Source organism: Labrus mixtus, chromosome 13 (assembly GCF_963584025.1).
Source record: "Labrus mixtus chromosome 13, fLabMix1.1, whole genome shotgun sequence".
In the NCBI taxonomy this organism is placed as follows: Eukaryota; Metazoa; Chordata; class Actinopteri; order Labriformes; family Labridae; genus Labrus; species Labrus mixtus.
The window spans coordinates 12,168,263-12,196,000 of NC_083624.1; the positions used below are offsets into that span (position 1 = coordinate 12,168,263).

Genomic DNA, 27,738 nt, shown 5'->3' on the forward strand with positions numbered 1-27,738 from the left:
TAGCAACAAGCAGTGAATATACCACCTGTCTTGCAGTGATAAAGCAAAGTGCAGTAAATTAGAAAATTAACCAAGAAAATCCCTCTCATGTAACAATTTGGAGCCTCTTGAATGAAGAGGAGGAAAGCAGCTACTGATAAGAGAAGCCTATCGTGTGTTCAGATTCCCGCTACCGTTTGTCCACTATGGCTCCTTCTGATGTGGAGCCCAACGAAGACAAAAAACAACACTTACAGTAAAATGTGACACTCACTTGGCTCCCATGGATGACGCTGTGCCTGTTCTTGCCGTTGTAATCCACCACGTCAATGTAATCCAGGTAAGCATCTGCCCAGTACACCAGCTTCTTGACCACGTCCAATGCCACAGCAGTGGGCTGCTCAATTTTATAATCCACCAGGCGGGTCCGGTTGGTGCCATCCATATTGCAACGCTCCACCTTGGCTACATTCCCATAGTCAGTGAAGAACATCATTCTGCAGGGGATGACAGTGTTTGAATGATTATATTCCTTAAATTCTGCCTGCTTGTTGGAGGAGAGCCATTTACAGACATTCAGGCCAGATGTTCTTAGACTGTTTCACTTTACTGTACATACAAGGAGTGAATTACAACCAGCAAAAGCAGAATCAGAAACCAAAATCAAATTCTGCAAATCATACAAGTTTGATAAAGAAAAAACAGCTAAATAACGGGAAGTAAGGAAAACAAACAGGAGAATAATATATTTTGGACAAACAGCTTTTTCTGTGAATGGAGCAAAATCCTGGAACTCCGTACCTCATCACTTGAAACTTTCTGCAAACTTCACCTCTTTTAAGAGAGCCACCAAGTCCTGTTTAGTTCAGCAACAGACTTGTACTGGTGTTTAATTCTTTGTAGCTATATCACAGCTAAATGTGTGTCTTACTGCATCTTGCTGTGCAGTTTGCTCTCTCTATTTCTTTTTTTAACTGTTGTTATCTTTTATTTACACAAAAGCCCTTCTAGGGACAGGTGTTGCAAATAGGCATCTGCTATATAAACACTGATACTTGCATTGGATTGCTGTTTTCAGTTTGTCCATGCATATTGTATATGTGCCTATCAAATAAAACATGAATAAATAAATAATTAATAGGCTACATGTACAGTTGATGCATGCACACTCATCTTGAGTACATGATTTGTGTACATGTTTCATAAGGAATTTTCTCATACTGGATTAAATCTGCAGCCATAAGAAAAGAACAAAAATAGTACTTTATTTTATAGAATCTTACTGTAATGCTAGAGCTGAATAGTTCTACACTACAGAACAAGAAGAAGGCCTGTAACATAGTTATCAACTCTCAAAGGTTCATTTAAGTTGCACATGCAAGGCTCAGTCTTAAACTTGAGACAGCCAGAGATACTGTAATCAGTAATCAACTATGAAGCTAATGTTAACATTAGTGTTTTTAAAACTGCCGGTTGATAAAATCTTGTCACGCGACAGTTATCAGTTTAGCAGGCAAAATTTATGTTTACCGTCTATAACAAAACGGCTAATTCTGTTCAATTCTGTTTGAATCAGGCCGCTATTGTTTGAAAATTAACACACATTTTGAGTGGTCATAGTCGGCACCTCCTTGTCATCACTAACTGCATATTAATTATGCAAAACCATAGATAGGGTAGGTGCAGCAACAGTAACTAAGGGAGACAGGGCCTAAACAATGGTCTGTTTTGTAAACTAATTAAAGACCAAATATTTTCTTTTTCTTTAGCATTAGTTAAGTTAAAATACTGTTGACATTAACTGAGCCGTACAGTGTTGACGGTTACAGGGATGTATGACTTATATCCATCTTCAAAGTGTTTTTGAAATCAACATCCAAATTGAGGCACTCAATAAAAATGTTTTAACACTAAGAATATGCAGATTTCATGCATGTGTCTGAAAAAGATGCCATAGGTCATGTCACTATAATGTCAGATTAGCATTATGTTCAGGTATCTTGCGATCAGTAGTCAAGCCTCAGAGGTCTGTCTAAATACAGCTCCAGCATTAAGTCAAGAAAGCATCAAACTTGCACTTACAGCATAAAACAGCATAAAAAAACTTTGCCTCTATTTAGTCAGAACTATGCACATGATGTCGTTCTGCAACACCTGTAAAAAAATGGCCCAGACCCCAAGCTTCTTTTCACATTCATTTAAGCTACTGTGTGTGCCCTTTTAATAACACGTTGTGTCAGGAAAAATTATTGTTTAAAAGAATGTCAAATTGAGGCTATATCTAAAAAAAGAAACAGCATCATAATGTGTTTAAATGCCCTCCAAAAGAAGCAAAGTGAAGCTGCCTCTCTGATACAAAGAGGCTCCATAACCTGGAGGCAGAAGCAATAAAAGCAGCATTTCCCATTTCCTTCGAGGTAATTTTGGGGACATTTAGAAGGCTTGCTGCAGAGGACCCGAGGGTGAGTCAGAAGACATAAAGTGACAGACAATGTGTGATGCAGAGGAGCCAAACCATATAGTACCTAAAAGAACTGCGAGGATGGCTTGGAAATCAATCCAGAAAGACACAGGGAGCGAGCGGTATGTAAGACTGATATCGTGAACTCATGGAAAGCAAGTGTAGAGTAATTTATATTTTACAACGAGGAATGAATAAAATCAGACAAAGACGTGATATGCCCTTTTAATGGAAGAAGAGATCTCACGTACTGTCACTTTAAGTATTCAAAACTGCTCAGGTCTGCACAAACGGTAATTAACATGGAAGGCTTGCCGTGCTGTCTTGCTGTGGCTCTGGGAGGACAGAGCTCCAACAGATACCAATGATAACGAGCTTCAGCCACAGAGCAGCGGGAAGCCGACTTAATCTGCACAAGTCAAGTCAGAGGAGAGATGGGCTGCCCTTTGAACCCAAGACCAGGCTGTGCTGAAAAAAACTGTCAGCGTCAGCAAGGGACCCAGCTCCCCAAACAGGTGCACCTCCATGTGGCATACAAATGATAGCTTTCTGGGATTAGGATGGTGCTGATGCTGTACCTTTGTATTCTGCAGCTACAACCAGTTAGATCCATGATAGATAGAAATGAGCACGCCTGAAAAAGTAAACGACATACGACCAGTGAAATATAGTCTGTGTCTTACGCTGAAACAGAAGACTGAACAGAAGACTGAACAGACACTGTTAGAATTAAGTACTTAAAGTCGTTACTTTCAATTTTATCCAGCCGTGGCAGAAAATACCCCTCCTCTGCGTTGTTTAATTTGCAGCATTCAGGCAAAAACACCCTCACAATAAAATACCAATAATAATAGCATGGGACCTTGTGAATTGCTATTTGTTGCCTGTGTCTGCTTTTAGTAGCAAATTACATATAACTGCAGCACCAAAGAAAGTGCAGCCTTTTACATTGTACAGCAGCATTTCTTTTCACAAATCTACAAAAATGACTTATTATGAAGTTTAAGTGGTTTGAAGGCCATAAAGACCCTTTTTTTTGGCACTTTAAGATGAATAGTAGTCTAATATGTATTAAATATTTGATGTGTTGTAGTGAAATAGCCCATCTTAATGTCCTATAGGGCCGTAAATCACCAGTTTCATCCGATATTATGTCAATTCATTGGACAATTCTATTTGTTATTATCACAAAGTCTGCTCCGATACAATTTCGACTGGTTTCCTTTCAGGTGCCATCTATTCTTTATCTGTTTTTGTCAAACCAATCAATGGGTCAGTTCAATGGACTGATAACCGCAGTGCTATAATGTGTTTTTTCCCTCACATGAAAAACCCTATTCCACAGAACACAGAAAAGTATTCTTCCTTTTTCCCTAAAAAGTTTTTGTTCATATAAAACAGTAATATTCAAACTTCACGTGCAATGTTCAAAACATGTCAATAGATCTAACATCCTATTTTTACATTATAGGCTTCTTGTCAAGCATAATTCTATTCAACTTTCAAAAACAAATCAACTTCCTTTCTACTCACAGCATTCACTTAATAAAAAATGGTACTCACAGAGAGCTTCAATTTTGTAGCGCTGATCAGAATTCTGACTGATGAACAAATACTACCATCAATCAACTCTTACCTCCCTTGTAAAATAAAAAGTTTACCATCAAAGGCTTCCCGATGGCAAAATTAAAATGCATTTTCTGATGGAAAAAAAGGCAGAGAGTCGGAGAGAAAATCAAATTACCAAAGAAAAGTGCCAAATGAGAACATATTCCATAAACAGTTTTCCTCTCACTGTGCTGCCATCCGACACCTCCCTGATTTCATTTGTTTTCGCTCCATTGCTCCAGGCTGACAGACCTCTCTCAGGCCCGCCTCTTCAGAAACAGCTGTACCACTGTCTCACTAATTAGAGGCAGGGAGAAGCCTTGGAAAACTTCTGTGTGTTCTAAAGTCAGCAGCCATCATGTCCAGCTCCCATGTGGATGAGCAGACTCTATATACATACTATCATCCCTCTATACACAGAGCAGAATGGGCACAGCGTGAGTGAATCATGTGTGATTACAACAAAATCATTAAAAAAAACAGCTTTACTTATCTGAGGTGACTCAGAGGGAGCCAGCTACTACACACTGAAGTTTATTACCATAAGCCAAATTGCTGCCAAACAAATCAACACTGTCCATGTCATTTAGGAACCAGCAGCCAATTATTTTTGATAAGACCCAACAGCTCGTAGTTCTAGTCCAAGCTGTTGAATAAAGTATAGTTTATAAACTTAAGGTCCACAAAGCAGCAAGGTAGTCTGTAGCCAACATTTTTTTTTTTTCTGTTAAAACCAGCGAGTACTCATTCATAAAGTCATGAGAGTACTTGAGCATTTGGATTACTGTAAATTTCCATCCCTACTAGCAAGCCATATTTGATCACAAAATAAAATGCTGTCAGCTCTACAATTCACAATAAATGTAAATGTGCTTGGAATCTGTTTTTGACTGCCTCTTGTTATTTACTCTTCTTGAAGAGTAAATGAAAAAAAAAAAAAATTACTATCCTGCGACAGCTTCAGTCATATCAGTAAGAGTGTAACGCACAATGTCTGTCACTCTTAATCTCTGCCAATATCAACTTAATGGACTTGAGCTTGTATAGTGCTTTTTTTAGTCAGCTGACTACTTAAAGCACTTTAACACAGCAGGTCACACCTTCCCATGCACACTCTGAGGGCAGAAGTTGCTATGTAAAGTGATCTTCATAAGTTACTAATTCCATGCATACACATTCATACGACGCAGACGAAGCAGCGGGAGCGACTTTGGGTTAAGTGTCTTGCCCAAGGACAAATCGGACATGATGCTGAGGAGCTGAGGATCGAATCCCCGACTTTCCAGTTGACAGACGTCCGACTCCACCATGTGAGCCACAGCTCTTAATGAATTCTATCAGTATGTAAAAACTGAGCTTGCAATGCAAAAGTAAACACATTTTACAAACAGTCGCAAACATCATGTTAATATTATTATTATTTCGTCAAACACATTCCAATACTAGAAATAATTGTAATTATAAATAAAAAAAATATCAAAGCATAATTTGAAAGAGAAAATTTGAATGAAAAATTGCGAGACAAGAGCAACCCCATTTTTTTCTCTTATTTTTTTTTCTGTTTTCGGTAGTACATGTGGAAACAGCTCAATTATCAACATAATACGTTTTCCAACATTGTGATCCGTGTGATTGTCAACCACATGCTGTTCATGTTTCACCCTTCACTGAAAGTAGGGTGGGGATATTTTTTTTACTCCACAGCCATCCAGCTTTTTTTTGTGATGTCTATAGAGAAAAAAAAATCCTGTAATGGAAAGTCCTGCAGGGCCATTTTGTGCTGAGGGATGTTGAGTGAAATCAGTGAATACAAATGAATGTCTCAACAGTAGAAACTGTCTGAAGCATTACTATCCACCAAATTACACAGCTCAAAGAGAAAAGGGCTGAGTCGAAGGACAGGGAATCATTTAAATCCCTTCATTGTAACTCGCTCACAGTCTCCCAGACAAGTCAATTGTTATGCATAGCAATTTTTTTTTCTCTTCCACCATTATTTTTTCTGCTTCAACAAAAGATGCATGATGATAAATGAGCCCTGTAGCACATTCAGAGATGGCGTATCATGTCGACTGCAGAGCACTCACCCCATGAGAGGATCCAGAGCGATTCCTTTAGGATTGAGCAGGTCTAGCTGGACGATTGTAACACATGTGTCTCCAGCACGGTCACAAACAAATATCTTGTCAGTGACACGGTCAACAAAATAGAAGTTTCCAGTCAGCCAGTCGATGGCCATGTGCTCCACATCTGCAGCAACAAACATCATTTTAACTATTTAATAAACATATAATACATTTCAAATGTTTAACCAACATCTATTACTTGCAGAGAGATTTGTTCGAATAAGAAAGACCAATTAAAGTTACTATGTTGTGACATTCCGACTTCCGTGGCTTTGGATTAACTCTAAAAAATACTCCTTCACTTCCCATAAAGTCATTCAATGGCATGTGTTTGTAGGCTTTTTACATTTCCTTAGCTTTTCCATTTGTGACAGTTTAAATTAAAACTTTCAGGAAGGAGTAATAGAAGTGTTTGCATCAATCAAAGTCTTATTAAGAGACATGTCATTCTTACCTTCAAAAATTACCAATACAAAAATGTGAATCTGTATTTAAGGAAAAATTTAAATGGGTGAGTGGCATACTGTTTGATAAGTATCTAAGCACATAAGATGCACTATCCTTTAGTCTTATAGTGGAGAGTTTTCATGATTTGAGAACAGCTAAGCTCTAAGACTAAAAAAAACCCAAGCAAGAGAAAAAGTGTGTACTGTAAGAGATGGCAACTGTGAGTAATTGGAAACATACGTTGCAAACTTTGTTGTGTTCTTATTTCCTGTTCCCGTGTGAATCCGCGCAGGTTCCTCGTTTCAGCACAACGGAGTTGCCCAGAGGACTCTGTAGATAGAAGCCAGCATACACTTTCCTGGTTTTGCTGGAAATCCAATGCAAGTGTTCCATTTACACCCAGGGACCTCAGGGGCTGGAGGCCTGTCCCATTTAGATGGGTGATGACAATCCGATCTGAACCACCAATGAGAAGCATTGGACGGTTGTCACCAGCATCTGTAAAATATAGAAGTTATTATTATCTTTTTATATTACAATTCCACAGTTGCTCAGTGCCGAACATCAAGGGACCACATGACCTCAATGAAACACAAAATCACATTTGAAAAAAAAAAGGATTAGAGGGGAAGTTGTCTCCAAGTGTGCCTTAAAATATGGCCCAAAAGATGAATGAAGGACACAAAAACACAGAAATGAAAAAGAAACGAGAAAGATAGAAAGCATATCTGTTGAGGCATAATCTGTCACAAGAAATTGGACATGAATGGCATGCACGCACAGAAGAAAAGAAAAACTAATCAAGGACAAAATAAAATTAAGACTAAATGAAACAGCATCAAAACAATCAAGAAAAACAATTATTTTCAATTAAAACTTGATTGGCTTAAATAGCAAATTATGAAACCCAAACATTAACTCAAGTGAAGGACCTGACTTTTTAAGAGCTCTCTGTCTCTCTCTCTCTCTCCTGCTGGGAGTCAAGGCAGGACAGTTTATGGCGGTGAAAACTGAGATGAACTGCTTCATGGGCTTAATTGACCGTGCACATTCTCTGACATCAGGTTCACCCCCTAAAATGGGGCCCTTATTTATACCCATCTTCTACAGGAGTTCAAGTCAAGGGCTACCCTCCTAATATAGGCAATAAATCAGAATGTCCGGTCAAATAACTGTTTCCCCTTAGCCCTCAGACTCAACTTTTAGAAGTCAGACATCATTCTGTCACGCCAGGGGGTAGATGGGGTTTAGACTCAATTCTCTGAAAATTATCTGAGACTGTTCTGCCCACTGACACTTAATCAAACATGTTAGCTAATGTAAAATCTAATGAAAAACATTACGAGGACACTCAAAAAGACATTTAAAATGAAAAAAAAATACAATATGGGAAGTTTTCTTTATTCTTTAAAGACTTTACGAGTTCTACTTTCATCATTTACGACTTTATTCTCGTAAATTTACGACTTTAATCTCAAAATTAAAACAATTATAACATTTTAACGTTAAAATGAAAAAAAATATACAATATGGGAAGTTCATTCTGGCATAGATGGTCCCACAGACATAACATTAAGTTTTCCCTTTTTGCAGTTCAGCATACATTCAGAAATTCTCCTTTTCTTTGCCCTGTGCAGGTGGCTGTGCGTGTTTGTTCAAGTGGCTGGTAAACTGAGCCAAGAGATGGAGGGACAGAGTACTGAAGCTTACAGCCCACAGTGCATTTTAGGAAATAGAATCAATGCACATCTGCATCTGAACAGAGACATTCATTGTTCATTATTGTTTAACATATTACTGCAAAACATCTAATTAACTATACGGTGCAACCCTGGTTAATGTTTGCAATGTAAATTACTGCTTTATGTAAGCCTTTTTTTTTAAATGTAAACTATTCATCTATGTAAACAGTGAACCACTGACTGTGTTAAAGCGTTACCTTTTTTTGTATTTCATCAAAAGGAATTCAAATGGCACCATCACTACAAACATGAACGAGAGGTTAAGTTCAGGACTGTAATTAGCTGACACCTAGCAGACGGCTGGCGGCTGCGGGACTGACCTGCTGTCACCGAAATTGGCCACGCCTCTTATTACTTGAGGTAATAAGGGGCGTGGCCTCGATACTTGAGCTCTGATGATAAGATGTCAAAGAATAGTCATAAAATAGATCCCGTCAATTCTTTAATCTCTCCAGGTGTGTGGATGTGGATGTGGATTAGGCGTGTACTTTTTGTAAACAAGCTGATAAAATGCTGAACCACTTTTTTTTCAGTGTCATATAACTATGCATTTTAGTCAGATGTGAATTCTGTTTTCACACAGTTTTCCCCTTGTTATGACAACAAGATAAACAAATGTCAAAATGATGTTTTTTTTTATTAGGAAAATGTTCCATTCATAATCAAAAGTTATTTCCAATTCATGCTTTTTTATTATTTTGCATTTGCTTTTTAAATACGATAGATGAACAGCTCTCATGTATTCTGTTATGTTGTTGTTAGTTAGATTTATGTGTTCATTCTGCATTGTTAAATCGAGTAAAAGTACAGTTTGTACTTTGTTTCAAGAATGGCTCAATGAGTGATGGGGACAAAAATCGTCACTTCTACCAGCTTGTAAACAGAGATTCAGCCTAAGTGGAGGAGGAACTTCTCATTTTTCCTGTGTACCCAATGGCTAAAATAGCTTTTTTTTTTTTTTTTTTTTTTTTTTTTATGTATGAGGGCTACATATAGTTGTATTTGAAATATTAAAGTGCCGTACCATTGCACCAGGGCGATATTTTACCATATTCAGATAAACCTGATCAACCTGAAATTTATCTTCAGTCTTCAGTCCCAATTTTTTTGTCTGAATTGTCAACTCTCTATTGGACTCTGTTGCTACGGCCACTACTTCCGCGTTGTTTTTTTACGTCACGTCTTACCTCGGGAAATCCCCCGACCCCCCTCCCCTCTGACAGGGATAGTCCCCCGCTGTGAGGAGCATATGTGAACGGCTAGGTCAGGAGAATCTCCGGAGCAGTCCTCCTGTAATTATCTAGATATTATCCGTAGTGCATATGTGAAAACGGCTTGTGTCAATTTGATATAGATTGCAGCTCAGCTCTGGTTACAGGCAACATCATCCTGCTGATGCAGATATATGAGCATGTCAAATGTGTATTTTTTTGTCCACAGAAATTATATTAAACTTCTGTCTATTTTAGCCTTATTTTCTTTAAGTCTTCAAGAACAAAGAGTTGGCAGTGGCTGTGGCTCAGTTGGTAAAGTCGGTCGTCTTTCAACCACGAGGTTTGGCGTTTGATCCTGAGCTCTTGCAGCCACATGTCCGATGTATCCTTAGGCAAGACACTTAACCCATAGTTGCTCGAGGTGCTTCAGTGGCAGCATGTGAATGTGTATGAATGGATTAGTTAATACTGATGGTCACTTTACATAACTCTGCCATTATGTGTGTGTTTGAATGTATATGAATGGGTAGGTGTGGCATGCGGAGTAAAAGCGCTTTGAGAAGTCGGAAGACTAGAAAAGCGTCATACAAGCTCAAGTCCATTTATCATTCCATTTACAGTGTTGGAAAAGTATATGGAAACACATCAACCATCATTAATATGTATTTTGTAAAGGCATTAAAGTTATTGTGCTGTGACATTTATAATCAGTGTACAGTAATTCTTGGTATGAGTCAGTGAAGTCCATTAACATACAGACATAAAAACTAGCAGGGTGTTGTTGAGTCAGATTTATGTTAGAATTATAGGTAGAAATATAAAATATCATACCTTTTACTGTAGTCGGCACCAAATAAGGATCAAGATTAAATCCCCCAAAATGACATTTGTCAAGCAGAGTTTTAACTTCAATCTTACACTCAACACGTTAATATGTTTTTTTATTCCCTGCTGCTCCTCCCTGTCAGGTCTCAGAGAGCCATATCTGAAATTTATATTCATAGGGTTTTACAACTAATGGTAACCCTGTCGTTATCCCCGTACCACTATCGCTCTCTGCTAAATTAATATTAATACATGTGAGCATTGGGTTCAGTTAAGTTTATGGGTAATCATATTCAGTTTATTCCTGGTAGGACACCAGTCACATTGATTAAAAGCTGCAACAGTGGTGTTCTCCCCAGCTAGGTGTGCTGGGCCTCCAGCTATTTTCAACCTATATATGCCAGTGACAAAACACGAAAAAATATATGCTTCACTTTGGGGTTCAATGCACAATACAAAAAAAATATCTCTTGAGGTTACACTTTTTTTTACATGTGGATGTCAGACCACCAAAACACAATACCTCTTTTGGTTGTTTTGTTTCTAAGTAGGCTGTTTTACTCATCAGGACAGATTTGTTACCAGCATCAGGCATCGACATAAATCAGGGTGACGCCGGGCATTGTCTCCACACAAAATACTCCCGACTGCTCCCACTTAAAATCGCATGCTCATTAATTTTATCATTATCCTGGCCTGACCACGTCTACCCATTCCCATGTGGATGATCGATGTGGTCACTGCTAAACCACATTAATCTCGCCCTACCAAAGCTAGCGAGCATGAAGGCCTTGATAAGCTATACTTCCACTTTGGTTGAGCAGAACCTCCCGGTTTATTATTAGAAATGAAACATACATACTATGCAGATTATCATTGTCTCCCGATGCATGTGTGCCGCTCACCTTGTTTCGCTTTGCAAGATATCCTGTCAGGCTGCAGGATGTATCCGTCTGTGCAGCTGCATCTGTATGACCCGTAGGTGTTCGTGCAGGTTTGGCTGCATGAGCCATACATGGCACATTCATCATGATCTTATGGAAAGAGAAAGAGAGTCATTTGTTACAAATTAGGTGTACTCAAACATGACCCAAATACATAAAGTATACTTAATGTGGCCTTACTCTGGCACCTCAGGCATAATTACTTTTATAACCAATGAGGCTTTTTTGGAGCCGCAGTACCCTATAAACCCCTATTTCACATGGATCGAATTTTGTGACTCTGTTAAACCCCTCCTTTCAGCAGAATGATGCTATTTTATGCCATAGTGTGGTGTAAGGTATGTGCAGGGTACAACTAAGACACTTCAACTCTTGAGGCATCTCTGACGGTAAAATCCTGTCTTCATCACTGGTTGCCAGACACCAGGCTCGTGGCTCATATGGAGAGCTTAAAAAAGGAGAGAAAGAGACGCAGAGAAACTGTGTACTGTATAGACAGTAAATGTGTAATGCACTGTGCATGAGGCCCTGCCTGCAGACAGATGGTTCTCCTATACAAAAGCACCTCCTGCTTACTCATCTGAGGGACGTCTGGCCGAGGGCAAAAGGAGGGATCAGTGTGGGAAATAGGGATTGAAAGGAGGGGAGTGCTCCGTAGCAGGAGGCTCCCCCCCCCCCCCCCCCCCCACCCCCCTTTACCCCCATAGCACAGCTGAATCTTACCTCTGCAACTCGTCCCGTCCTCACCGACCTCAAAGCCGTCCGCGCAGAAACAGAAGGTGCCGTTTCTCGTCATAACGCAGCCGTAGCGGCACCGTAGCTCGTGGCAGGCTGACAGGAGCTCTGCAGGGGAAGAGAGAAGGAGATAAAATGTGAGAACTCGGGAAAAAAAATGGAGTTTAAAAGGGTAGGTGGAATGGGAAATTACTTTTAGATTTGGGAAATAACGCTTTTGATTTTGCTCTTGACGTGGCCCCTTTCAGTCACAAATGCTCCCTTGTCATTTAGCACACAAAAACTCCAGCTGACTGTGACAGGTTTATAGGACATTGTTGAAGTTTTTTTTTTTCTTCGTCTATTGACTCCAGGTCCTGGAAATCCAACTGATAGAAATGTCACTGTGATAATTATTAAATGTCAGAGGATATTGACATGTGAGGAAAAAGATGTAATTTTTTTTACAATGAAGTATGAATGACTATAAACTGTAAGATTAATAAATGCCATTTAAAGTGTGAGACTACAATGTTTCTTTTGAAGTGATTGAAATGTTTTCCTGCAGCTTTGCACTGTAAAATCATCAGTTAACACAATGATTGACTGGTAGCAGCCCTCAGGAAGTACCACCATTGTTATGCCTCTTGTATTTCCTGAATGCTGTGATTGTTGGTGATGCATTGTATAGCACTAATCTTTATACAAAAAGGAACAGCCAAAGACCAGCTAATTATGGCATGATGAATGCTCAGAAAATAAAAGGCACAATTGACAGTATAACACAGGAAACAAAGCTCTAATTGCACACAGATTGATATTCTGAACATTGATTAATGTCAATTTACGACCCAAAAGAAAAAGGCTCACATTGATTGACCATTTCTTTTCCTGTGCTAATCATTTCAAGTAATTTCTTGACAGGGTGTATTTACATTCAGATGTGTAGTGGGAAGTGAGTCAGAGCTTGTGTCATTACTTCTTGAATGAATACACAGTTTTAGAGAGTAGAATTGAAAGTGGTTATAACGACTTGTCAGTGAATCAGACAGCTCTCAACAATGACTTATCAAAGGTCCATTTTTCATTGGAGTATCTAACTATGGCTAGCTCTCTGACACATTGAGATGAATGGTGTGGCTGGATTGTTTAAAAAGCAATATATAAACCCCAGTAAGTGCTTGCTGGAGACCAATATGTCAACCCATAATCATAAAAGCAGTTTGTAAGAGATGGAAAATACAAATATTTGAATCAAATGGGGTGAGCAGAACTGGCAAGGTGAACTAACAATAAGTTACACAATAAATCACATCTATCTCGTATGTCCGTAGAATAAAATGACCACAAAATAATCATTTTAATGTTAAATAATGCACACTAGAAACTACTGGTCCCTGTTTCCTTTACCCACCTTCATACAGGACTAAAAACAGGTGAACTGTCTGTGTACTGGATTTTCATGTAGCTCTCAGTATTGACTGACAGGTGGTTTGAGTGAGTGGAAAAATAACTGAATTTAAAATCATTCCAGGGCAAAGTATTTTGTGAGGTTATAGAGAGCAAGCAAACAGAGAGGTATTAAAATGGTCAATGCCCAGTGCCCTTTTGGTCTTCAATGACCAGACAGAGCCTGCCTGGGTATCTCTGAATACCGCTCACGGGCTCATAATGGTGAAATGATTGTAGGGTAGCAAAGAGCTAGAGCTCAATAAAGTTGAAAAAGAATCTGAAAACAAACAATTTCAGAGACTTGGCATTGCTTTTGTGTGTTTCAAGGATACGTTCTTGACATTTATCATTTTGTACCAATTATATTCTCTATTTCTTCACCCCATGGAAAAGTTTGACTGCAGGGCGAACCCAGAGGTTTTACTCTGAAGCATTTACCCAGAGTTAGCAAGTGGCAGACAAAATAACACTCAAGAGAGCATGACTGAAATACTAAGAGAATCCACGACTTGGAGCCAGATATATGATGCTTCATCATACATGAGATAGGATCATATTTACTGATCCCTTATTGGAGGAACATGTCACAACAGTTTGAAAGAAAACAGCAAAGATAGTATAAAAAATAGAAATAATTACAAGAGGAAGAAGGAAATACTAATATAAATACGTACATCCTACATTTCTTCCACAGCCTAAATGTGCAGATATTAGAGAATGAAATATGTAAATATTTTATAAATCTTCAATTCATGCATGAAAAAAATCTTGCACGTTTTTTTAAATATTAAAGCTGCTACATATCTCATTTTTTTAAATGAATCCGTTATTAACATGAATAATTGACTCTTGTGTGTTGCATTTAAAAACACAAGTTTCTCCTTTATTGATCATAACTAAAAAATAAAAGCCTCTTTACTGCTGTGCATTAGCAGTCTCAACAAATCCATAAAATACTGAGCCTTGTTTTTGTCATCTGCTTGTCTATGTTTCAAAAGGAGTTTAACTGTGGCATTGATTTGAAACCTGTATACACATTTCTGCTGCTCTGGCTCTGTGTGAAGAAGAGAGCTAAGTGATGTAGTGACGACTAAATTGTTCTCTAACTGCTGCAACCATACCTCAAACTGCACAGAGAAAACTCAGGAGGACTACGACATGGCACGCTAAGAAGAGTCATTCAGTTCATTTCCACTTTGACTCACAGGCTGACCTTAAGTTACCTTTTGTAGACTAAGCTAACATCAACACCAGAGGGAGTTTAAACTGAAGAAGTCAGAGAGGGACAATAATTAAAGGTTTTATAATTGACACATTTCTAAACTAAAGCATGTAAGATACTTAACTGTTAACGATTCAACTCCTCTGTCTGTTTTCCTCTTCCTGAGCTACTGCACTCATACAACCCATTGAGACATAACCGTCTTTCCTAAACACGATGTTAATTTTCAACTCATTTACATAGGCTAAGAGATGTTGCAGTAAATGGGAGGCTGCCAAAATCAGTTTTTCTCAAAGTAAAAAAAAAAAAACAACACATTCTTGAGGATGGGATAAGCATGTATCTCATTACATCACAGCTGCTGAGTCAGAAGGCCAAGATGGTTGCTTTTTGAAAATCTCTTAAGCTAACTGTACTGCCTTACAGCTCCCATGATGTTGGTCTGCACAACTTAAAGGGACAGTTCAGGAACCAATTCACATAGTCTGTATTTATACTTAGGGCAGGATTTATTTTTTTTTGTATTAAAACCCCTGGAAACCTGACTTGTATTTTTTTTTAATTCATATTTGATATTAAAATGACATGCATCAATAAGTAGCTACAACAATCTGAGTGAAAATAAACATTCATATCTATTAGAAAACTCTGTCAAAAACTGCTTATTTTGCAGTTTAGGAGATTTCCCAGGACTGTGTGGGGGGCGTGGCAACTCACATAAGTCAATCGAAATTCCCCCCCATTCATTAGCAACGGTCCGACTCACTGCCCAAAGCATCCTGGGATACCTAGCCATGCTTATATAACTAGCTGTGCCACTTTTTTTAACAGCTTTTCTCCCTCGTTATGTCAAAATCATCCACAATAAAGAAAAACAATGATATGAAATATACTTTGACAACAGGTGACCAGCAGAGGTGGGTGGCATGGGGAGGATGCAAGAAGTTTGGCAAAGCCTGGAGCTTTACGGAAAAAAATGGTTAACTGGTATTGGAGGGTAATGAGCGCAGCATATACTGAGTGCTACTCCGGCACAGTACACCAATACACAACCCACTGTTTATTTAAACCCACCGAATGACAAGCTGTCAGCTTCACCTTTGGATGTGCCAGGAACAGAACACACAATAATGAAGGACAAGCTGGAGGAGCAGAGTCGTTTTGTTGCTGACAAGGGTTTCAACCAGCATTAGTTCATGTTTTGTGTTTTGTATTCACCCTTGTCTCTGTCTTTCAGATCCTGCTCCTCATGTTCCTGCCTCGTGTGTCAGCCTCGCCCTGATTACCCTCACCTGTGTCTCAATGTTCCCTGATTGTCTGTGTATTTAATCCCAGTGTGTTCTCCCTCTTGTTGCCAGTTCATAGTGTTTTTTTTATTTTTTTTATATATAGTACCTTCGTCCCAGCATTTTCCATATTAGATCCTAGTGTATGACTTTGGCTTGCCTTTTTGACCTTGCCTTTGCCGGGCCCTCTGGATTTATTTGTTGTTGCTAAACCATGTATTGAACCCCTGCCTTCATTAAAAGAACTGATTTTTGAACATTCCCTCTGAGTCTGCTCTTGCTCCATTGACTGTGCGTCTTTGTGCCAGTTGCACATTATTGGGCAGGACATGAGTGTATGTTTTTATTATTGATTTGAAATTTAACGTGTAATAAATCTCAGAGCTAACACCGCCCCCAAATGTCCGAAAATGTTCAAAAACTTTAATAACAAAATCTCAAAAAACAGTTGGAAGGTAACTTTTAACACTTTAGAGAGAGAGTTGATATTATGTATACACGATCATAAAACATATAGGTAGAAGCTTGGGAGATTTGGGTTTCCAGTGGCTTTAATGTTTTTGATCAAACATTTAAAATTATGCTGCAGTTACATTCATTGTATTCACGACTTTTTTTTAAAGCCTGCCCATACAATTCTCTGTTTTTCTTCACAGCAACAACAATACAGAAATAAATCTATGATCCCTGAATAACATTCAACTCAGGCAGGATGAAACAAAAACAAAAACACCCCTAGGAACTCCATACAGCACATTCATCATGTACCTGATCCAAATACAGAATGAAAAACGTCACTCTTTTTCGATCCATGTGGAAAGGACCCTACACTTCTTTACACAGATCCTCCGGCCCAGTCACTCTTTAAGTCAGCCGGTCATAACTCACCATTGTGCTTAATACCTCTATCCATTCTTTTCCAGTCAATGTCCTGTCCAGTATTCCCAAAATAAATACAGTAGGATTTTAAATCAAATGTATTCCAAACATCTTAGTCAAGAAAGAAATAATTTCATTCAACATTTTGTCTGTTTTGTCACACACCTTTTTTTTCTTTCTTTTATTCAAGTGGTTTGAAAAAATCTGGAAAAAAGGAGATCATATTTCCATATAGAAAGCAAAGATATCAGATATTCAGGGCGAGGCAGCTAGAACAAAGAATTGAAAATATACATAGCCTACTGTATGTAAATAAATTAAAACAAATATAAGCACTCAGACCAAGCGACAACCGTCACTTTAAGACTTTATCCTTAATTTCAAATGTATTCTCTATAAAAGAGAACGAGACAACATTAAAGTTTTACCCTCTATTCACCAGTCTTTGGATTAGCTCTGTTAAAACATCTGATGTGGACCTTATTGTTACAGAACCTTAAACCATTGCATCTTTCCTGCTTTGCTCAGCTCTGAAACACTCAAGTTTAGATATCTATTACCAAACTGTTGTACAGACAATTTCACTGAATTTATTTCCCCCCGGTCTCATAAATCGGCTTTCTTGCATATCAGAAGACACGGTGCTTTTCTTCTCAAATTGAGTTTGCATTTTCTATGGAGCAAACCATTTAGGGATATTAGCATGGTTACGTTTATTTTCAACCTTGGCCAAAGACATAGGTTGTGTTATAAGATGATTGATGTGTATATACCTTTAATTTACTCTTAGGCCACTCTGTCTCTGGTGGTTAAAACACCTCCTTTCTCAAAACCTCAAACAACAGAAAAAACAAACTTACACTATGAGCTAAATGCCAAAACCCATCTGATGCTGCCTTCAAACCACATTTTCCTCTGAAAATGAGCCACTAGATTGGAAAGCAAAACGTTCATGAAAGCAGTTCAGAGGACGATGATGTGTTTTGCTTATTCTGAGGGTTTTTTTTTTTTTTTTTTTTGGAGGGAGTCTGTGCCAGACATATTGGGCTGTACTTGAAGTGTAGCACTACCGTCAAAGTGGAGCCACAAAAATCCGCAAAATGATTTGACAAAACATTAAATGCAATCAGCTATCATCATGGCAACGGCTGTTTAAAAAATAAAAGGACCTGCCTAAAAATACTGTAGAGCAAGAAAATGGATTCTACATTGCTACATTTTAGCATGCGGCTATTTTTCCAAGACAGAATCATAAGCAAAGCGCTGAAAACAATGGGTTTGTCCAAACAGCATTGCATTTAATAACTCTAGCCTCTCTGCTATGTTAAAAAAGAAAGAAAAATAATGAATGTTGTCAATTGTCATGCAGACCACAAGCACATTTGGAATTAAGAGGAAGTGGACAAAAAGACCTAGAGGATTTATTCTAAGTTTTCTGATTTATCACTACTCCAGTTCAGATGGAAATAATGTATCTCTCTAAGGTTGCACTCCTACTCTAAATGAACTTCTGCGAACCTCTTCACATTTTTATGGGAATACAATTTTAAAAATCATACAGTAGTTTGAAAAATGCGTACTAAAATGCCGTCTGGTAAAAACATTTTGATGTAGTAGGTACTTTAGAAGAAGAAGAAATTGTCAGCCCTCGAAAGGTGGGTCATAAACCGATGCTGCTTCCAGCCATCTCTGTTTACTCAAGCTGTGCGGACCCCTTGTGACCTGTGCATTATTATTCATCGCGTGGTATGGTTACTATCACGCTTCCCCGTTGTGCAGCAGTATGCAAAATGACTACATGCCAGGCTGAAGATATTCAAAGCTAATCCTCATATCTGCTTAAAGACGCCAGATGATCAGCTTTCCCTCTTGGCAAACAAAGAGTGCTGCAGGGTTTGTTTAGGGTTTGTTGAGCCTGCTTGATGCTGCTCACATACTTAAAGCTTTGGGGTGCTACCTCTGAGAACTTGAGTCAATAGTGAAGAACATGTAGTAGCCTTGATACTACGTCTACAAATACACTGTAAGTGGAAAAATCTTAAAGCTGCTTAGAAAAACATTTTCATTTCCTTGCCTCTATACTGTTTCTAAGAAATTATTAGTAACTCCTTGCATTCATGGAAACATACTCTTAAATACCTCTTCAACATTAGACAAATGTGACTTGGAGAGACACAACGGAAAGGAAAAATAAACTCAAATCTGAAACTGAGTAACGCTTCATTTCTTCTTAAAGGAGTTCAAGATGCATTATTGGAATGAATGGTAACAACCGCTACTGCCAAAGAAGATATTATCAAAACAATCAACAACAATTTAACACAATAAAACATTTAGCAATTATGTTACATCTTTTTTCGAATAGATACATATATACACATAAAACATGTACAAAAAGACATTAAACATAATAAAATTGTAAATCGACTTGTGCTTGTATAGTTCTTTTCTAGTCTTCTGACTACTCAAAGCGATTTTACACCGCATGTCACACCTACACATTCACACACTGAACGCAGAGGTTTCTTTGTAAAGTGACCATTAGAAGTAACTAATCCATACATAAACATTAATAATACACATTCACTCGCCCTTTACGAAGCAGCGGGAGCAAATTGGGATGAAGTGTCTTGCCCAAGGACACATTGGATATTTGGCTGCATTAGCTGGGGATCAAACCCCTGACCTTCCGGTTAGGAGACGGCCGACGACCAACTGAACCACAGCCGCTCAATTACAATTAAATTATTATTAAAATAACACATTTAAGTGAACTAACTACCTGTTAATCTTAAAAGGTGGCAATCATAATCATAATCTTAATACAATGTGGCTCTTCTGCTAAACAAAGTCTCATTAAATCCTCATGTGGCTCTGCTGCTGTAAGCTGGCACAGGAAGCTCTTTCTGAACGCTTCATACAGCAGATGAGGAGAAAGTGGACCTTTTTTTTTCTACTTGTCTAATTTACTTTTTTTTTTTTACTAATTCTTTCTTCTCAAGGTTTCCATTTTTTTTGTCTCTGAGTCTGCATATTGTTAGTATGCGTCTCTTTTTCTTCTTCTATTATCTTCTCAAAATATGTATAATGACTGCACCTTGAAAAGAAGAGTGAGCTGAAGTTCAGCGAACATTCACAAATATTTATGAGTTTCTGAACAAACAGACATAAAACAGTAAACAGCATGAGCCCAAACATCCTATCCTCTTCCACAAAGTAGAAAACTCTTGAAATATGTAGCTAAATGTTACTCAGATGAAACACACAGAGGGATGTGCATTCATTCAACAGTGAGCTCGGTCTCATTTGTAGTCTGCTGCAGTCTCATTTGCTCTAATCAGATGTATCAACAGAATGATCTAGCAATTGCACAAAATTAATTCCATCTGTTTTCACATTATGCCTGGTTAGAAAAAAAAGATGGCTAGTTGAAAAAAGGGTAGCTCGGATGAGGCTCTGTTGCTTTGACACGGGTTGTGAGAAAGTTACATCTACATCTACATATCTATCAAGTACTAAATCATTTCAAGAAATTATTCTGAGAATTACCGACGTCTCTCGACTTCCCATTTCCAACCAGTGTAACTTCTGTCTGTGTGCCATGAGCATGCAGTAGCATGCCCTTGTAAAGGCATAACAGGGGACTTTCACCAATTAAAGAGCAAATGTAGCTTTTTCTTTTGAACTGTCTTAAGAAAACATTAAAGAAAAATCTGAAGATATTTCTGAATGAGGCCCAATATTTTTGTGGGTGGACCATGATAGATATAAGTTGTTTGTCCTTTTTCCTCATTTCTAACACCCACACAGGAAGTCCATAAAAGGCACAGCTTAAGCCAGAACACACAATACTGACCTGTGCAGAAGCTACGGTTTACATAGCAGATTTTTGATATGGCATGATATTAATGGATATTAAGTATGTTTATTTTAGCATGGCAGTGTTCCCATTTCAAGGAGCTAGCAGTGTTTAAAATGTTGTTAACACTAGAACACAACCAGGGCTATGAGGTCTTGTCTTGTGTCAATATTTGTAGACTAAGATGTGCATTAGTGAGTAGTTCACCAAGGAAGGTCACAGTCTGTCGCCTAGCAACAACCACTCTCAAATGTAATTCAACATTTAAGGATGGGGTGCCCACCAAGAAGCGTAAATCTTTGATGCTGCCAGGTGAGTAAAAGCATAGTTTCTGGAGTTTTCTAAATTTGATCCAAACAAATGTTTTCATCACACCAATGAAGAAATATAGTACCATTTTATTTCTGCATATTAGAGACACATGATATTGACTTAACAGCAACAATCAAACAGAAACGTCAAATATCTTTCTAACAGACCACCTGGGCAGAAGTGCTCAGACCTTCCACAATCAGCCACACTGATTGGCAGAGCATGAATGGTGAGGGGTTTACTGTCCCTCTGCCAATACAAACAAGAAGGCCCACTATGGGTAAAGAGACTAACCCAGGGCTAACAGTTAGATTGCCCCATCTGGCCTAATTATGGTTTCCCCATGTGGATAGCCATGGCCTTTCTTTGTGAAAAGCCAGCCCTGATCTCTGTTTGCAATCAAGGCCTGAAAATTAATGTGGGGCCAATTTAAAACGCAAACTCAACACAGGTACATCACTGGCTGTGACAAGGACCTTTAGCGAGATGATTTCTCATCCGTAATCCATGAGACTTAACCCATTCTGTAGGTCTGAAGCTGGGGTTGGTATCCTCTGGGTGGCAAGAGTGACAAGATTGATTCCACAGCGATGAAACTGGGTCATGAAATCCCCAAGGTTCAAACATTCAAGAGTTTCCAAAGAGAGAGCTGGGACATATTATTTGTATAAGTAGTGCAATAATTGCAGTGACACAATTTATTGACAAGGCTTTAGAAAGTTATCAGAGAAGCTTAAGTATGTCGACTTTGATGTGACACAGAGCTGTCCGGATGGTCTAGAAGGTATCATTTTCCCGAGAAATTGAGCAATACAAGCACATATACGTGTAGTTTTCAGAAAATTTAATCCCGTAGCTTAAACTAGGGCTCAAATGTGACAGTAAATGTTGTTAATCCCTCAAAGCACAATTCGCTGAGGGATTTGAAAACTGGTGCACTGCCAGGCTTCTGACATGCCCTTAAATATTTGAAGAAACAGCATGGTTTGTGGGTGTCGAAATCTTCCAGCAAACAATGAAATTTTAATTCTAGCCACTCCTGAAAAAGAAAATCCGCTGTAATAGGATTTGATGACACCGGATTGTTTCCTCATATTAGGGAAAGTCATGATATGAGTGACAATGTCTTGTCAGTGTTTGGAACAACAAAGTAAGATGCATGAAATATTGATTGCCAGTGTTTGCTGTTATTTATATACTGTGTAGTGGGGCCAGGCAATCAATCGTACCCTGTGTTACTAAGATAACAAGCCTTGCAACTCTATCTCCTCAAACAGCAGAGCACAGTCTGTCGCAGAATTCAAAAGTAGCTGAGTTTAAGACTGGAATTACTTTGACAAAATCCTTGGTTATTACCTTAAATCATCACGTCCATCTATAACAAGCGTAGACATTGGAAATTACTATTGAAAGTTGAAACTTTTTTCTCTGGCAGAGTGACTGCAGTGAAGTAGAATAACAGACAAAAAAGGACATTGCAGAGTATCACCAGAGAAATGCGAGCAATCACTTTCACTACTCACTGTAAATGTTCCATCCATTAGAGGGTGGAAAAATTAATAAATATGCTAATATGTTACAGTCTGCTAGGCTGGTTGCTAGCACATTTTCAACCTACTGAGACGCCATACTCATGGCTAGTTATTTGGGAACAAGTGCATCACTTATCAGAGGCTCCTTCACCCCGGAGAGAAGTGTTTGTTTGTTTGTTTGAGTTGTTGTAATGAAAGTTAATCAAGTGAGATAATTGAATGTTGTCAGAGACAGAGTGTGCGGAAGGTTCTTGTTTGACATTGTTTGTTTTCTGCTGCTTTATTATAACAAAATGTAGCAAAATGTTTATAGGTGGCTGCAGCTGTGGCTCAGTGGTAGAGTTGGTCATCTCTCAACCGGAAAGTGGGGGGTTTGATCCCAAGAATCTGAAGCCAAATATCCAATATGTCCTAGGACAAGACATTTAACCCCAAGTTGTTCCCGCTGCTTCGTTTGTTACTGGTTGAATTTTGTATGAATGGAAAAAGTTAATACTGATGGACACATAGCAGCCTCCCTCATCAGTGCATGAATGGCTGCGAATGGGTTTCACATGTGACCTGCCGTATAAAAAGCGCTTTGAGCAGTCAGAGGGACATTTTTGTGTGGCATTGTTTCTTTGGGATTCATTCAAAGAAAATAATAAAATGTAAATTAATACATTTTTTATTTTTTGTGTCAGAATATCATATTGAAAATAAATGTTTAATGTTTGTCCTCCACCAAATGACTTTCCATGGGATTGAACTGTCAATGCCAATTTTCCAAGAGTTGTTTTGAAAGAGTTGCGCGGCTGTGGTGGTTTGCTCCAGTGAGGCAGTAAAATAACAAGGTGGTGTCCTGTTAGCAATCTGTTAGCTTGTCATGCTAAACTAACATCGCGCCATTGATCACTGCAGATAACACAAACCACTGCACACACGAAGGCAGCTGTGTCCAAAGACACCTACTCTGAAATGTTTGACTCTGTGACTTAATTGTCTTTTGAAGTGAACCTAAAGGTGTCAGATGTGTTTTTTTAATTTTTATTTTTATTTGGGGGGCCATGTATGCCTTTATTGGATAGGACAGCTGAAGAGAAACAGGAAACATGGGAAGGTGAGAGTGGGGAACGACATGCAGCAAAGGGCCGAGGTCGGAGTCGAACCCATGGTCGCTGCGACTAGGACTACAGCGTGACATAACTGCCAGGCCCTCTGGCGCCCCAGGGTGTCAGACTTCAGACTTTCCAAAGTCTTTTCAAAGACTTCTACTATAAAGTAGGCATGTGTTTGCCAAAGAAGATGCACTGAGGAATAGGGCATTTTCACTTCGAAGTAGTAATGAGACTTTATTCTGCTACTTTTCTGCCAAATTTACTCAGATGGCAACTATAATTCAAATCCCTGAATAACTTCGAAATCACTGTGTTTTCTGCAGAGGGCAAAAACATTGCCTTTGAAAAGTTGTTCTCTGCCATGGAAATCATCTCTGCATAAAGGTCCAGATTACCCTTATGTGGCAGAAAGAGATCCAAATATAGCTGAATCAAATACATTAGAGAGCCTGTCTAAGCACAGAGCTGCAGAGGCAACCTCACCTCATCACTGTTAACACTCGGTGGCTTTCCGAGGATTATTTTCGCTTATCTGTTTAGAGAGTACAATCAGGTGTTTAATCACAGCCAACTATGCTCTAGAGCAATATATGACAATGTTTGTCTTTGCCCTCTGTGTTATTAATGTTTTCTTATTTTAAATCAACGTTGTTAAAGTCAACATGTTTTCTGCATAATAAATCTGAGTACAGGTATATAACGGCTAATCTGCTTTCAGTGACAGGATGCAGGATTTAAAAAAAAAAAAATGATCGTTGAAGCTCAACATGGTATTGAATAATCTCAATCTTAGATGTCTGCAATTCCACGTGCTGACTGCAGTAAATATTATCGGGAAAAAATGTGCATCTTCCAACGCATGCATATCTGCATATCTGCATTCAAAATCTATGAATTTAATTTTCATGATTATTTTTCTTACATGCAAAACATCAACGCTCAAAATGAAAATGTTTAATGAATGCTATGTCAACTGAATTCTAAAGGCTTCACATATTATATTCAACCTAAGCCATCAGCTAAATCTTACTGGAGCTTGGTGTATTTTCAACTAATGGGCTGAAAAATATGCTGAAAAAGACTTTTAACAATTCATGGCAGTAGATTAATGGTTAGCTGCAGCCGAGTTAGCAAATTCTGATTAACTGCTGAAAAACAATATTTTGTAGTGGACTGACAACACCTGATGCTCCTGCTGGCTGGTCTACACTTTAGCTGCAATAGCTAACATTGATGTTGGCTTCAGAGGCAGGAAAGACAAGTTTCACAACACTCCTTTTACAGGTGTCAGTTCTGAGCTTTAATGTGATAAGCTTAAATTGCTGATGATGTGTTCTAAAAAAGTGTAGCCCAAGGATTTAGACAACTCTGTTTACGAGCTGTCTTTTATATTGAGCAACTTCTGAGCTGAGCAACCTGGTAGCTATGTAGCACAGTAGAAAAATTGGGCTGCGTAATGTTGTTTATTTTTTTATATTATTGCCTATTTTTTTGTAATCTGTCAATCAGAGTAGTGTCCCTTAGATTCTGCTCACATTGGCTCAGGGAATGCTGACTCCTGATAGGCTATGGGAGGTTAAGTCCCACCTCTTTCTGGAGAAGTCAGAGAATGTAGCGTAAGAGAAACGATGCAACCAGGATTAGGGATGTTATAAAAATACCTTTTGGTAAAGTAGAAACCAAGATGTTCAAAATAAAATACATTATGAAAAAATTAGAGATAGTAGTGGAAGGAAATATTACAATGTGCAGAAATCTATCAATGCACAAGGTGTACTTTGAAAGAATATAAGAGAGGAGGTAGTTTTAGTTTGACTAAAGTTTGACAGTACGGGGCTAAATAAAAACATTATTTTTGTTAAAGTTAAAGGTTAAAGTTAATCAGATAAATTTGTAATGAAAAATCACAGAGAGTGGAAAACACATACTGTTACATTGTAGATAATAAAAGGAAGAGAGGATTAGACTAAATCAAAAGACAAGCAAGGCAGGAAGAAAATGGATCCCTGAGGGAATACTGTGAATAATGAGAGAAGGGGTAAAGGAAACACAGAATGCTGTTGTGGAGTACTTGAATGATATAAGGTAATATCATAGGATTACATTTTTAGTTGTTTTTCTTTCATGTGGTCTCATATAGTTTGTGCTACATACTCCGGTACAGTCAGTGGCGGTATGCACCTTTTCAGGTCATGGTTGCAACCTGCCATAAAACCAAAAGAAGAAGATGATGAAGAAGAAAAATAGGTATGCAAGTTTTGGAGGGAAACTCGTCTGATAGCTTCAAGATTGATTAAAAACGTCTGGCATTCAGTCAGACGACACGGAAGAAGAAGATGACGAATTGAATTATGTTAACCTCAAGGCAGGTAAGTCAGCATTAAATTCAAATTGTTGAAGTTCACATTTGGAAATTGCCTCCTTTCCAAATCTTTACATCACAAAGCTTTTACTTAACTATTACCAAAGTCAAACTTTTGAAATTGCAGAGCACAGGAGAGATTAAGACTTCATTCAGACTCACAAGAAAGACATTTAGACAGAGGAAGTACAGGACAGTTAATGTAAAACATTGATCCATTTCCCCCCCAAGAGAACACAAGTGAAAGCTTATCACAAAGAGAGAGAAGGAAGAGATCAGGGATCAACAAACTTCCCCTACTGGAAAGACCTCATGCTTTTTGTGGCAGTTCTAGTCGTATTGTGAGCAGTGAAGCAGCTCTTTCATTGGCGATAAGAGAGAGAGCACATTGAGTAGAGCGTAAAAATAACCCCCTATTGGAGTGTGGGTCTGGATACAGTATGAGAATCAAGTCATAGCCAGACAATGCTTCTCCATCAAACCCTGTCTAAACTAGCATCACATGCACATCAATGCCGGACGCTTAACAAAGCATGAACATCCTCCCCGGCTGCTTTTTTAAATTTCAAATTGACTTGTTTTCTGTGCGGGGAGAATTTTAAAGCCTGCCCTACACTTCATCAACAAATTATGATGACTTATTCAGCAGTAAATGTCAAATAATCATGAGCTATTACAAAATGAGGTTAGTAATGATGAATGTAATGGGTTTGGTCCAGCTTAGTCAGGAATAAATATGCCAGACATTAGTGTGTTGTCTAAATGTCAGAGGAAGTAGGAGACTTCATGCTGCATTATGTCCCCATACTAACAGTCACTGTTTACATTTTTAAGTGCGCAACCAAAAATATCTCATTTAAATTGAAGATTGACTTAATGTTGGTAACACTTTATTTTTTTTTCATAGCCTACTTGTATGTTTAATGAGTCCTTGGTTTTTTTCAATGACACTTAGGCAGCTACTTATCAGCTACCCATATTATAAATTATATTTTTAACGGTCTAGTACTGACAAAATATAATGAAAGTGCTGTTTTTTCCACCCCTAAAGTAAACAGGTAAAAAGTGTATGTGTGTTTTGAAGCAGTGATACTGTTTTAATTCGGTTTGATCTGAAGTACAGCACAGAAGCGCTCCCTCATGGGAAGGCTCAAAGAAACATCTGTATTCCCAAAAGACTCACACGTTATTCCACACAGCAAATGCAATAAGATGTGGAAAATTGTGTTTCTGCTATTTCTATAATCATATGTAACATGCATATATTATGTGGGTCCCCTTGTAATCACTTGTTGTAACCATGCACTCCAATTTACATGCAGCTTCTATTTGATTGCTTGTTCTACCTTCGTGTCGTATGAACAGAAAAGGGCCCACGATATTATACCAATGGGCAAGGCCATCTCACAATCTCATAGCTCTGCTTATGCCTGTGTCCGTACTGCCATGAAAACTGAGCCCAGACTGTTTTTTTATTATTCATATCAGAGCCATACAATCTAATGATGATGATCTCTCTGGGCACTCACACACAAAGAGCTATATTCACTCTTTGATGACACACAAGGGTGGCTGTGGCTCAGTGGTAGAGTCGGTGGTCTCTCAACTGGAAGGTCAGGGGTACAATCCCCAGCGTCTGCAGATACGTATCCGATGTGTCCTTGGGCAAGACACAGT

General features: G+C 38.5%; 1 protein-coding gene across 1 annotated transcript in view; it reads right to left on the reverse strand.

The window, feature by feature from the left end:
- Window positions 1-27,738, reverse strand: part of lrp1bb (low density lipoprotein receptor-related protein 1Bb) — a 267,014-nt gene that overhangs the window by 131,445 nt on the left and 107,831 nt on the right. The window contains exons 4-8 of the mRNA XM_061053736.1: window positions 12,070-12,189; window positions 11,308-11,436; window positions 6,862-7,119; window positions 6,136-6,298; window positions 254-476 (exon numbers count right to left, since the gene is read on the reverse strand). Coding sequence (XP_060909719.1) covers window positions 254-476; window positions 6,136-6,298; window positions 6,862-7,119; window positions 11,308-11,436; window positions 12,070-12,189 — 893 coding nt within the window. The remainder of the gene's footprint in view (window positions 1-253; window positions 477-6,135; window positions 6,299-6,861; window positions 7,120-11,307; window positions 11,437-12,069; window positions 12,190-27,738) is intronic.